This window comes from Macaca nemestrina, chromosome 11, assembly GCF_043159975.1.
Source record: "Macaca nemestrina isolate mMacNem1 chromosome 11, mMacNem.hap1, whole genome shotgun sequence".
Classification (NCBI taxonomy): Eukaryota; Metazoa; Chordata; class Mammalia; order Primates; family Cercopithecidae; genus Macaca; species Macaca nemestrina.
The window spans coordinates 114,289,466-114,303,570 of NC_092135.1; the positions used below are offsets into that span (position 1 = coordinate 114,289,466).

The 14,105-nt window shown below is 47.4% G+C and overlaps 1 protein-coding gene across 1 annotated transcript in view; it reads right to left on the reverse strand.

Moving 5' to 3' along the window:
• Nucleotides 1-433: 433 nt before the first annotated feature.
• The window catches only part of MARCHF4 (membrane associated ring-CH-type finger 4), a 112,624-nt gene continuing 98,952 nt past the window's right edge, over nucleotides 434-14,105 (reverse strand). Inside the window, exon 4 of the mRNA XM_011740548.2 lies at nucleotides 434-2,221. Coding sequence (XP_011738850.2) covers nucleotides 1,854-2,221 — 368 coding nt within the window. The 3' untranslated portion in view covers nucleotides 434-1,853. The remainder of the gene's footprint in view (nucleotides 2,222-14,105) is intronic.

Genomic DNA, 14,105 nt, shown 5'->3' on the forward strand with positions numbered 1-14,105 from the left:
GTGGGTGCTGTCCTCTGATAGTCAAAGGACACTGTCAGGGCAATGAGGTCCTAACAACCCTCTCCCAACCTCTGTGAAATGACCCGATGGAGTGGAGCTCTGCAAACTTCCTCCAGCACCCATGGTCTCTGCTTCTAGGATTCCTAGGCAGAATCCTTGGGAGAGCCTGGGGCCTGAAGGACTCTGTCTGCTAGGATGCCAAGAAGAGGCCAGGAGTTCACTGCAGATTCACACAGAGGCACACAGAAGGGAACATCCCTGTCTGCCCTGCCCCATCCATGCCCTCAAAGGAGAAATGAAAATGTGCTTGATTTCTTGTGATGAGAGAGAATCTAGCGGTGGGGCAGACACAGGGAGAAAGAAGGCTGTTTACACCACAGAGGGAGGATAGGGAAGAGGAAGAAAAACTCGCATATGGAAAGGGACACTAATGGTAGGGAAAGAAGTTTTATTTTCAAGCTTTTAAGAGAATATTACAAACAACAGAGAGTTTTAAAAAACCCTAAAAACTAGTTTAAAAAAGTACTTGACAGTGTCCTTTTAATACCCATGGATGATGCGGCCATTGTGCAGTGACAACCAGAAACTCTGCAGGTGACCACCCAGTGGCCTTCCCTGGCAGGGTCCCCCGAGCGAGCAGGGGGGTCCAGGGGTAGTGCTCCCTGCCAGGCACCCCTGGGCCCACCTGGCTGCACGGGAAGGACCAGGGAGCATGAAGCACTGAGCGTCAGCCTGACTGCCTCTTTGGGGAGGGTTCTAAGCAGCAAGGAATGCTTAGATTGGGCTCTACTCCACTCCTTGGGGCACACTGGCCAAGCTCCTCCCAACCACTGCAGCTGCAGGGGTGCCCTACCGTGAGGGGACTGGGTATGTGCATGTGCCAAGACAAGAAAGGGCTGGCATTGCCCATGTCCTGGCCATGGTGGGATTGGGTAGTTGGGAAAGTTGCTCCGGGATTGACAGCTTCCAAAGCTGAAGCCACAGCAGCAGAACTGTGCTTCAAATACGCACTGGAAATCTGTACTTTTCTCTAGAGGGGGGTGTGTGTGTGTGTGTGTGTGTGTGTGTGTGTGTGTGTGTGTGTGTCCTGTAAACATCTTTGAACCAAAGCACTATAAAATAAATTAACAAGGGCACAGAAAGACACCCTTTTCCAAACCTAAGCCCTCTTTGAGCCCACCTGAAATCGGGAGTTCCATTTGGAAGTTCCTTCAGGAAGGAGACACACCTCTCCCTCTGGCTGCTCACACCAGCTCTCCCTCCCTGCGCATCCCTCCCTGACCATCCACCCCTCCATCCCCACAGCCATTTGTCAGTGAATCTTGCCCATCCAAATGAGCCCAGGATCCCCAAAGGCAGTGTGTCCCTGCCAGCTCGCTCACGAGCCTCCCCCTTTCCTGGCTGCCTGCAGAACACAGCCCCAGGAGAAACAAAACCAAACAGGGTGAGAGCAGAGCAGACCACAGACGCTTTTCCTCTTGGCCCCCTTGGCCTCCGGCACTGCCACCAGTCACACAGGCTTTGCCTGCCCTCCGCCTCTGCTTCTTCAGGTACCTTGCCTGCAGGCGCATTGGGGCAGGTTTTTTCTGTTGGGCCGGGTTCAGCCTGTATTGCACTTTGTTGTTGAGTTGGTGTTGGTTTTCATTGCTGTTGTGTGAGTGGCATTGACTGATTGGAAATAGCAGAACTGCTCCTGCACCAGCCTCACTCCCACTCTGAGCCTGCCCCAGGCTCCTGCCAGGCCCCCCACCCTCTGCCTGCTCCCTCTGCTGGCTCTGGGGGTGCCACTGCACCTCCCCACCCTGCTCCGGGCCCTCAGTGGTGGTCATGGCCTTCCTCCTGGGCCTCTGCTCTCACACTGTCGTGACTCTCATGACCAGCTCTCGGCTGCTGCCTGGGGAACTCCGCTGTTCATGGGGTCTCAAGTGACTCAGGATGTGCAGGATGGTATAAGCACAGTGGTGTTGGGACAGAGGGCCTGAGGGGTGGCTGGCAGCCTGGGCAGGGCCCTGCTCAGGGGCAGGGGTGCCTGCGCCCTCCTCTTCCGAGGAGGGGATATTGGCCTGGGTGGATGAGGAGGTCCGGGGGTTGGTCCTGCCTCCTGCCTTTTGATCCTCCAGGTCTTTTGTCTTGTCATAGTTCAGCACTTTCCACTGCTGGTTGACAGCCTGCCACCGTTTAAAGATGCGATACACCGAGGGTCCCTCATGGATGATGAGACCTGAGGCAGCAGGGAGAGGAGAAACAGAGGCCAAATGAGAGGAAGTGGGTCACTGCCAGGAGACCACAGTCTCTGAATCTATGTAAGGTATGGGCGTTGGCTCCAGTGCTGAGCCACAGGCAGACTATCCCTAGATTCCCAGGCTCAGAGAGTTCCAGTAGGCAGAAGGTGGAGGGGCCACCAGGCCGAGTCCATGAAATAGTTGAGCACCTTCAGGCAGTGCCTTCGCCCACTTCTATTCCACCCCACCCCCTTCCTGCCTTGACAAAATCCAAATTCATCCACTAAGGCATAATATAAATATCTTTTCCTCCCTCTATTATGTATCCATGGCACCCAGTCCTTAGCAGATGTTGAACGAATTGTGTGCTTTTAAAGTACCACAAAAGAAATCCCATGGTCGGTTGCTCCACACCTGCTAAAGGTTGCTGGAAATCCCACTGGTTAACTCTTTGCACGGATACCCCAGTGCTACTGAGATACAAACAGCCCTGGGAGAGATAATTTGATGCAGTTATATCTGCCAGAGGCAGTGATAGAGTTGGAAACAAGCTACACCAGGCAGCAAGGCAAATAAATAATCATTGTATGCCTACTATGTGCCAAGCACTGAGGATACTGCAGTCAGCAGGACACCCTCTGAGAGCTTACATCTTCACAGAGACACACAATAGATGTGTAAACAAACCAATGCGACAATTTCAGGAGCTGACAAATGCCTTAAGGAAGATAACTGGGGTTAAATAGCCACTGGCTGTGGGCACTGAGATCCTGTTTCAGCAAGGGCGGTGGGAAAGGCCTTTTGGAGGAGACCATATCCGAGTTGAGACCTAAGTGATGAACAGGAGAGATCCATGCAAAGATCTGGAGAGAGAGCACTTCGGTGGTAGGAACTCCAAGCGCAAAGTCCACGAGGTGGGAATGGAATGAGCAAGGTCAGAGAGAAGGTCAGTGTGATCAGTACAGTGCAGCAGTGAGGAAGTGGAGGGAGGTAAGGCGAGCAGAGGCCAGTGAATGGCAGGGCCTTATAGGCCATGGCAAGGGATTTGCACTCTATCCTGAGTGTAATGGGAAGACATTGACGGTTTCAGTAGGGGGAATGCTGTGATCTGATTCAGCCTTCATAAAGCCACCGGTGGTGCATGTGAAGAGGGCCAAGAGAAGGCGTGGAAAGCCAAGCAGGAAGCAGTGGCGTCATGCAAGTTGGGAATGGTGATAGCGTTGACTAGGGTCATGGCAGTGGAGCAGTGAGAAACTGCTGGAGTCAGGCCGTGTGCTGGATGTAGAGCTAAGACTTGCTGACTGGCAAGGTGGGAGTGAAGAGAAAGATCTGGACAACTCCGAAGCTCTTGGCCTCAGCAGCTGCATAAATGGGGAGCCATTCCCTGAGAAGTGGAGGGCATCAGGGTAGGCTATGGATTTGTGTGGTAGCTGTGGTGACCGAATTCGTTTCCTATCGCTGCTGTGACAAAGTACCACACATCTGGTAGCTTAAAATGGGACGCATGTTTCTCTTACAGTTCTGAAGATCAGAAGTCTAAAATCAGTCCCACTGGGCTGACGTGAAAGTGTCAGCAGGGCACCTTCTGGTTCTTTCTGGAGGCTTTGAGGGGGAAGAATCTGTCTCCTTGCCTTTTTTCAGTTTCTAGAAATTGCAATTTCTGCCTCTTTCTTGCATCGTTCCAGCCTCTTTCTTCTGTTCTCACCTCTCCTACTATTCTTCTGTCATTAAATCTCCCTCTCCTTGTAAGAACACTTGTGGCTACATTTAGGGCCCACCTGAATAATCCAGGATACTGTCCCCATTTCAAGATCCTTAAATTAATCACATTGGCAAAGTCTTTTTCCATATAAGGTAACATTGACAGGTTTAGGGATTAGGACCTGCATGTCTTTGGGGCCCATGATTCAAGTCTATCAGAGTGATTACTAGCTACATTTTAGTCATGGTTAGTTTAAGGTGTCTGATAGAAAGCTAACTAGAAGGATCAGATGGGCAATTGGACATATGAGTCCGAAGCTTAGGGAGAGGTCTGGCCTGGAGATAGAAGCCATCATTGTAGAGGTAGAACTTGAAGACTTGGAAATGGCTGAGACCTCTTAGGGGAGAGAAGAAGGCCAAAGACAGAGCCCTGGGCTTTAGGTGTTTAGAGGCTTGGTGGAGGCTTTGGTGGAGATAGGGCCAAGGAATGAGGCTCAAAAGAAGCAACCAATGGGGTAAAAGCAAGACCAGCAAGTGTGGAGACCCAAAAGCCTAGGGAAGGATTCAGAAAGAGTGCAGTGACTCTTTACAATGTTATCAAGAGGTCAACTTGAGTAAATTGGGAAATGACCACTGGTTCCACGGGCACAGATGGCGGGAGAATGATAGAAATGACAGTGGGAAAATCAGGTAGTTCTCATCCAAGCACACATACATATTTTTTTCCCCATGAAGTCATCAGCTAAGAAAGAAGAGATAAGAGGGGAAGTGTTAAAGATTTGTGAAGAGAGGAGAAGGTGGGAAATAATTATCTCGGAAAGTAGGAGTGTGAATTTACAAGGGAGATGCGGTAGAATTAGCTCACTGTGTTAAGTGTCCATTTGAGATTTGTGGCCATAAAGCTGAAGTGACTCTAGTCACTGGTTGTGTGATTTTTCTCCACGCCTTCAAACTGCTTGCTCAGGTGCACATGTGGAAGAAGAAGAAATCTGGGTTTAACCAGGGTAAACTGTTTCCCTGGGCAAGCAGACATGAGAATTATATGTACTTGCAAGAGAGTGGTTATCCTGCTGGACCATGGAGCCCAGGCTGGGGATGGGGGAGAATAGAAGACGTATAAGAAATAATGAAAAGTGGAAAGTGAGAGAGTCAAGGCCACGTCTTTATGAGGTTGGAGGATTCTTGGAGTCAGTGAATAGGGAGTGATGGTCAGAGAGTATGATGTTTCAATCCAGATTTTGGAAGTGGTGTGGTTACTGGCGATTATGAATCCAGGATGTGACTATTTGATTGGGGCTGGTGTGTGCTGGAGGAAAAGATCTTTGGAGCAATAGCAAAGCCAGGGAATTGGAAAGACTATCTGCCTCAGCCATCCTCAATGCTATCACACCAAACATTCCCTTTCTATAACAAATTTATTTTAACATCACCATTCCTATCCTGAAATGAAATTCATAAGCTACTGCAAACTACTATGTCTTTTAAATTAATATAATGCCCTAACAGATAATGTCAAATAAAAATAATAAAGGGAAATCTTTTATAACAAAACAATAAACATTTCAGTGAAAACGCTGCAGCACAACTACATTAGAAAAAGGACAAACAAATAAACAAACCCCAGACATTTCCAAAATGCCTCTGGGGGACAGGCCTGTCTCTGCCGAGCACTGATCTATGTAGCTGCTGAGGACAAGAGTTGGGGGAGTGTATGAGCAGGTGCGTGAGGGTATCTGAGGACTGAGTAGGTGGCCAGCAGCCAACAGCATCCAGAAGTGAAAATGGGTGATAAAGAAAGATACACTTCGGCCGGGCATGGTGGCTCATGCCTGTAATCCCAGCACTTTGGGAGGCTGAGGCAGGTGGATCACTTGAGGTCAGGAGTTCAAGATCAGCCAGGTCAACATGGTGAAACCCTGTCTCTACTAAAAATACAAAAATTAGCCAGGTATGATGACATGCGCCTGTAATCCCAACTATTCAGGAGGCTGAGAGAGGAAAATTGCTTGAACCCAGGAAGTGGAGGTTGCAGGGAGCCGAGATCACACCACTGCACTCCAGTGTGGGTGACAAGAGCAAGACTCTGTCTGAAAGAGAAAGAGAGAGAGAGAAAGAAAGCAAGAAAGAAAGAAAGAGAGAGAGAGAAAGCAAGAAAGCAAGGAAGGTAGGAAGGAAAGAGGGAGGGAGGGAAGGAAAGAAGGAAAGAAGGAAGGAAGGAACGAGGGAGGGAGGGAGGGAAGGAAGGAAGGAAGAAAGAAAAAAGAAAGAAAGAAATAAAGAAAAAGAAAGAAAGAAAGAAAGAAAGAAAGAAAGAAAGAAAGAAAGAAAGAAAGAAAGAAAGAAAGAAAGAAAGAAAGAAAGAAAGACAGACTTTGAAGGGGCTGGGGCTTCTGAAGGATGAAGGAAGAGAAGTAGTTTCGAGTAGTGATGGAAATCAAGAAGGACATGGACCCCACTTCCAGACCCCACAGGACACAGTATATGGGAGAAAGAACAGCCGCCACCAGCGTGAGGGAAACAATGTTCTCAGGACACAGCCATGCTTCAGGTAGGAAAGATGAAGGGAACGCGCAGAGAGAAGGTTGCTAATGAGGGACCATGAGGTGCAGTGGGGCACGGTGAAGGGCTGGGAAGACAGGCTCAGATGTAGGGATGAGCTGAGCAGGAAAGGGATGCTGGTGCACAGAGTGAGGCTGCCAGGGGCTGGGCCCTGTGATGGTGGGTGAGATGATCGCATGGCGGGCTTCATCCCACAGCCACTGAGGATCCAGGGGAGGAGCTGGTTCGGAGCAAACAGCAATGAGTGAACCCGGCCTCCTGGTGCAAAACCTCAGAGCCTCTTCAGTCTCCAACAGGCTGCAATTCTCAGAGACCAGAGCCACCCATACAGTCACTTTCTCCTGCAGTGTTCCAACTGTGTCTGAAATCACGCCTCACTCAACAACTCTTCAAGATTCATCGAGAAAGAGGTAGTCTCGGGGGTTTCTAGCTCTTTGTTTGGATCACACCCCTTTGAGGATCTAATGAAGGGAAGGACCATCTTCCTGGAGCGGAAAACAACCAGACACTCAAATTACCTTGTACTAAATCTCCTGAAGATCACTGGTGGACCCTCTGCTCTGGCCTGACAGATGCTCAACAGAGACTTCCTTTCTGTCCCACTCTCTCACCCTCTCCCGATTGTACCAACTCCCATCATCTCTGCCAACCTTTTGAATGTGTACCTTATGCACCCTTGGCCCTGAAGCCATTCGTCTGTCCATTTATCCCACAAACCTTGTTTGAACATTGCTATGCTCTTCTCTCCAGACTGTAAGCCCCTCGAGGACCGAGCCGGGTCTGGTTAATCTCCAGCAGCTAACACAGCACCAGGAGTGTGGAGTGTAATGGTACAGTGGAAGAGATGGGGTCTGGAGAGAGAGAAGCAGGATCTTCTGAAGCCCCAAATTCACTCTTTCCAGTAAGGGCCATTACACTTGATTCTCAAATAGCTTCTTGATCAGAAAATTTTGTCCTGATTGAAGAGCGTGACTTAAATTTCTGGTGTGAATGCTGCTTTCCAATTATCTAACTGTCTAGTGTTCAGGAAGTAGGTAAACCATTTTAATGGGTAGCTGGCTGAAGGTGGGGAAGGTGGACCTGTTTTTCTAGATAATGCTTGTTTGGCAAAAGAGGGAAAAGCACAAACTACCTCATTCAAAGCCACTCTTCTCAGCCCTTCCTCTGCTCCTTGCTCTACAAATTTCTTATTGATTCCTTGGGTGGCAGCATATTGAAAAAACAGGAGAAGATGACTGGGGCTCATCTGATACGAGCAGGTGACATGGCCAAAGTTGAAGAGGTGGGAAAAAGGGAAGGGGGATAGAGCATGTCAGTGGATAGAGAAATAAACTGGATTCGACTAGGAAAAAAGGCTGCCGGTGAACAGAGACAGAAAAGTCATAGGAGGAGATAATGGAAAATGAGGGGGCATAGTAACATCAGAAATCCAACAAGTTTTGATTAAGTCCTTTCTGGCTTTTTAAAACTTAATTTAATGGTTTTCTAGTGATCACTTACAATGCACCCAACCCTGGGCTGTATTTGTGGGAAATCCAGTTCTAGAAGAATTGTCTCCATCTTTCCAATGTCTCTCCACCTTCCGGGGCTCCTCTTCCTCATAAAGCTGCAAGCTCCATGGGTCATCAGAATCCCATCCCCACTCCATGTCCTGCTAGTGGCCTGGGTTAAGTGACATAAAAGTTGCTGACAACTCTAGACCAGTGCTTTTCACTGGTGACAGTTTCACGGGTTTCACTGGTTTTGACAGGGTCTCTGTCTGTTGCCCAGGCTGGAGTGCAGTGGTGCAATCACGGCTCACTACAGCCTCAACCCAGGTTCAAGCGATTCTCCCGCCTCAGCCTCCCAAATAGCTGGGACTTCAGGCGCACACCACCATGCCTAGCTAATTTCTGTATTTTTTGCAGCGACAGGGTTTTGTCATGTTGCGGTCTGGTCTCAACTCCTGAACTCAAGTGATCTTCTTGCCTCAGCCTCCCAAAGTGCTGGGATTCCAGGCATGAGCCACCGCACCCAGCTGCATTTCACACTCTATTGTGCATCAGAATCACCCAAAGAGCTTGTTAAGACAGATTCCCAGGCTGCAACCCTGGAGGACTACTGGCTCAGTAGCTCTGGGCTGAGGCCTGAGAATATGCATTCCTAAGAAACCTCAGGTGAGACTGATGCTGCCTGTGTGTGGACTGCTAGGCTAGGACATAGTTTTTATCCCTCAAAGAAAGCTCTAAATTTTGATCACGAAAATTGTTATAAGTAACTTTAAAAAGTAATCTACTTCCAGGTGCCATAGACATGAACATGGGAAGAAATGGAAGAAATAAGTACTTCCTCTCCTAGATCCAAAGACCTTCGAGCCCCACAACTGAGTTAACTTACTAGTGAGTGTATATTCTTATTAAGCTTTCAGAGTGTTTGCCGCTTACTCACCTTGAGTCTTTAGATAAGGGACTTCCTCTCTCTCTGAGACTCAGTTTTCTCATCGTAAACCCTTCCTCATAGGGTTGTTATGAGATTAAATAAAGTAATGAGTCCTGCATGCCGATACCTGGTACTGTGCCTGGGACACATGTAACTCTCAATGCCACATTGTATTGATTATTGTGGGGGAGATCACAGGACACAAGAAAAGCCCACTCATCTCTCTTCTTCCTTCTTCATTGGCAACCTCGTCCCCAATAAAAGTACCTGCTCTTTCATCTCCTGACTGCTCTCCTCCCCAGCCCTCAGTCAAGTCATTTTCTATAGATGAATGACATGCCAGAGCTAAAAAGCACTCTAGAGACCAACTGATTCTCATACTGGTGCCTCCTCTCCAACCACAGAGAGATACTCTCCCCCGTAGAATTCCCCACTGTCAGACAGCTATGGGGTGAGGCTTAGTAGTGTCTCACTCTGAAGCTCTAGCATTGCCAACCACCCATTTTCCAGATTCCACTCCTCCAGTGCCCACCCCTGTTAAGAACCTGGACCAAAGCACATATTGGGCAAGGGTTGAAAGAAATGAATATAACCAGCTATTTTGGGTAGGTTCAGGGGGTGCTGCTGGAAGAGGCCAGATTGACAACATTACCACCTGCCCAGTATTCTCCAGGGTGCATCTTTATACTGGACACAGGTATGGCCAGGCTGCACATCACATGAGCTATTATAAAATTACAAAGCTTATTATAAAGTTATCATAAAGTTACAAAAGTAGTTTATTTAGGTAAACCTGCCAACACCTTTCTATCTCGAAGCAAGAGTTTTGTCTTTTAAAATCCCAAGGATTGCCCTTTGGAAATAGGGTATTTATTCCTGTTGGGCTATCCCAGTTCAGAATATTTCCGGAAATTGCTCAATGGGGTTGGCCTTCTGTGACAGAGATGGCTAACTGTCCACCAAAATCCATGCTCCCTTTCCTTGGTATAAAGTTGCCACTGAGAAGAAATTGCATTGTCTAGCTTTCTGCACCAAGGGGAGACCAGGTGACTAGTACTGAATGTGACCACAAGCCAGGCCAGCATTTAAGAAATGGGTCTAGGGAGCACTCATTTCATTTGATTTTATAGAATGAGGTTTGCCCAATACAAGTAAAAAATAAAAACAAAGAAAACAGAAATGGGTGTTGAGAGAAAATGTGTGCAGGGCTGGGGCAGAAGATGACTTATTCACGCTTTCTTTAATTTTCTATTAGCTGGAGGCAAAAGACTCAGCAGCCCAAGGGGCCTGTGGAGCCCAGAGATGGAATGAGCTTGTGCCTCCAAATTGCTGTGTGGAAGAGAATCTCCTACTGCTCAGGAACTTCTATTGGGTTCAACCACTGACACATAGGGGCTTATTTTTTTATATCTGCTGAATATACCCTAGCTAACATACCTATAGCTCTAGGTTAGGGGCCACATGAGAAAAGAAGTTTGTGGCTTGATGGCATGTTTCATATTGTACCCAAAATTTATTATCTGGCTTGAGCATCCACCTTACGTATCAAATTGGGGCTATTTCTAGTCACAAACCCACTGCCAACAGACAGACCACTCCTGAATCTGTTCTGTGCCAAAGGAGTTCCCAAGAGATATTCCTAAAATATGTTGAGCTTTGTCAGCACAACTGGCATAAATGAAGTGCATCTCGAGGGGTCTCCTTGGAAGGGGACAATGCTGATTTGGCGCATCTGCTTCTAAATCAGTCATCTTCATCTCTAAGCATCCAGTCACTTGGCTGTGGAGATAGGTGGCTGTCACAGGAGGCTCCGGTGGGTGGGAAGGAGTTAACACGGAATCTAGAAAACCAGACAAGCCACATGCAAGTAACAGAACGTGGATGGGCATCATCTCGCCAGTTTCTGCAGCTGCTGCTTCTCATGTCAGTTTTGTGGCCCAGCCCAACATTGCTGGGGATGGCCCATGGCCACAAGTGTCAGCCTCTGCAAGCCCTGGCATCTCAGTGTGGAGGTGACATCAAAATCCTGGGATGTCAGATCTGGAAGGAACCTGGAGGTTGTTGGGTTCACCCCTCTCATTTTATAGATGAGGAACTAGTTGGAGAGAGAGGGAGTAACTTGTCCAACGCCATAGAGGTGATTAGTAGCTGATATGGTTTGGCTCTGTGTCCCCACCCAAGTCTCATCTTGAATTGTAATCCTCATGTGTCAAGAGAGGGACCTGTAATCCCCACGTGTCAAGGGAGGGAGGTGATTGGATCATGGAGGCGGTTTCCCCCATGCTGTTCTTGTGATAGTGAGTGAATTCTCACAAGATCTGTAAGTGGTTGGAAATTCCTCCTTCATTCTTCTCTCTCCTGCTGCTTTGTGAAGAAGGTGCCTCCTTCCACTTCTGCCATGATTGTAAGTTTCCTGAGGCCTCCCAAGCCATGTGGAACTGAGCCAATTAAATTTCTTTCCTTTATAAATTACCTAGTATCAGGGAAGTTCTTTATAGCAGTGTGAAAATGGACTAATACAGTGGCTATTCTGGTCTTCAGACCTAGATCTGCTTTCTAGTTTCTTATACTGCTAGGCTGCTTCCAACAAATGTTCCAAGTTTCCTAATCAGGAGATTAAAAGGTTTTACAGGTAGAGTCATTTATAGCTAGGAGGAGAGGAAGGAATTTTTGTAGCATATATATGTTTTTGTAGTTAATGTGGATTAAAATTAGGTTTGAAAGAAAAATGTTTGTACAATCCTGCTGCCCCCACCCTCTGCCTATTTGATATAAAATGAGATTTAAATTCCTTCATCTCAGAGGACAGGGGCTAGGCATCTTTAAATCACTGAAAAGAACCTCAGGGGACCACACACAGGGGAAGCTTAAAAAAAAAAAAACACAAAACTTTCTATAATTTTGCTGATTACCATATTCTACTGTTTTAAAGCTTTGGAAATAATCTCAGGAACATTCCTTTCCTTCCTTCCCTTGACCCCATTTCAATCACAAGTTAAAAACAAACATGATGAAGAAGAGAGCCTCATTTTTGCAGAGTTGACTATTTGGTGTCCAATCTCGTACTTCTGTGGAGTTAAAAAAAAATGTTTTTTTTGGTGCCAAAGCCCTTAATTAATTTGCTCTTGTTAAATCCTAATAACTTGACCCACTGGAGCAGAGAATGCCCCATTTGTTTGCTGGGAGGCTCTGTCAGCTTCTCTGCAGCAGAGGACAGCGTCATTAGAGATGGCAGAAGAGGAGGCAGGTGGAACGAGGACATTAGATGTAATCAGATCTTCTCATTGAGGGGACACGGGTGAGGGAACCAAGAACCTTCAAGAAAAAGCTCTGCTCCAAATAAGAGCAGACTTTTATTTACGTGAGGACACAGGTTCAGGCGATCTCTATATCTAGGCTGTGGCTGCATTCTGATTATAACAGTTTTGGCAAACATTTCTTGAGTGTTCCCTCTGAGGGGAATCCACTCTGATCAAGCACTTCCTACCTGGTCCCTGATAATTACAAGGGCACACTCCTTTACATTTGCCACAGTGTTAAACCTCTGAACCGCCCTCTGATGATGGTGTTATTATCCTATTTCATAGACAAGGAAAGGGAAGCAGAGAGAAGTGCCAGTTCCTCAAGGTCACAAGGTTAGTAAGAAGCGGAGCCCTGGGCCATTCTGTAGCATGGCTGCCACTTGGGAAACCCACCACTCTGGCCTTTGTGACTCAGTCCTTCCTATTGTTTTCTCATTCTCTATCTTCACCCGTCCCTTACTTGGTTAGTGTCCCCTGGTCCTCTGTCCTCAGTCACCTACTCTCTGAGCACTGCAGTATCTCATCAAAACCCACAGCTTCAAACACGTTTTATTGTTCACTTCCAAATCCGTCTTCAAGCCTCATTATCCAACTGCCTACAGAAACCTAGGCATCCATCAGAGATTTTTTTTTTGAGACAAATTTCACTTTGTCACCCAGGCTGGAGTGCAGTAGCATAATCAGCTCGCTATAACCTCAAACTCCTGGGCTCAAGTGATCCTCCTGTCTCAGCGTCTTGAGTAACTGGAACTGCATGTGTGCACGACTAGGCAGGGCTGATTTTTAAAATTTTTGTAGAGATGAGGACTCACTCTGTTGCCTAGGCTGGTCTTGAACTCTTTATTTCAAGTGATCCTCCTGCCTTAGCCTCCCAAAATGCTGGGATTACAGGCGTTAGCCATCATGTCTGGCCTACCAGAGATTTTTAACCCTCTTTTACCACCAGCCCCAACCCCATCAGTCACCAACTCTTGTCAGAACAGGACCAGTGCCGTCAACATCTTCCTCTATGTCACAAGAGGGGACCACCTGTGTGCTATAAAAGTCCTCTCCCTCTTTCTACCCTGACAGAGAGACCCCTTCTCGGTACTGCCTTCTCCTCCTTGTATTCCATAATGTACTCCATGTGTCTTGTTTCTCTTCTACTACAAACTCTTGGCTTAGAGAGGCTCTTGCCTCTCTACCTGGATTTTAGACTTAAGATAGTCCTTTTGTTTTGGTGCCTTTGCTAAGGACATACCCTTTGGTTGTCCTTTGTTCTATCCATTGCCCATCCCTTTCTCAGGCTCTGCTATGGTGCCCATTCCCCACTCAAGCCACACCATGGGACTCTCACTCTCCTGAGAGGGACCCAAACAACCCTATCAAATCTACATCCTAAGTACCTCTCAAGGTCTTCCCTACACTTCTTCCCCACTGCCACTGTGTTGCATCTCTTCATTTCTTGCTTAGCCTATTACAAGCATTTTCCAACAAAGTCCTTCCCTTCCCTATTCTGTCCACCTCTGACCCATTCTCTCCATAGTTGCTAGAGTTCAATTTAAAATGCACATCTGATCATATTTCCCCATTTGAAATTTTATCAATGCCTCCCCACCACCAGTGGGGTCAAATCTGAGTGCCTTAGCACATGACCCATGACTCTGTGGGATTTGGCCTGGCCAACTTCTCCAAGCCCCTTGCCCATCACCCACCTCCCAGCCAAAATATTTGCATTAAGCTATAAAGACTCCCCAATATTTCCTGAGCTACCTGGCTCATGCATGTCTCTGCACCTCCATACAATGCTAGTTCCTTTGCCTGAAATGCTCTTTCCCCCAGTTCTGGATGAACTTTGATTTGTCTTTGGAAACAAGTTTAAGGATAGCGTTCCTTCCTTCAAGAAGCACTCCTGGACTCCCCC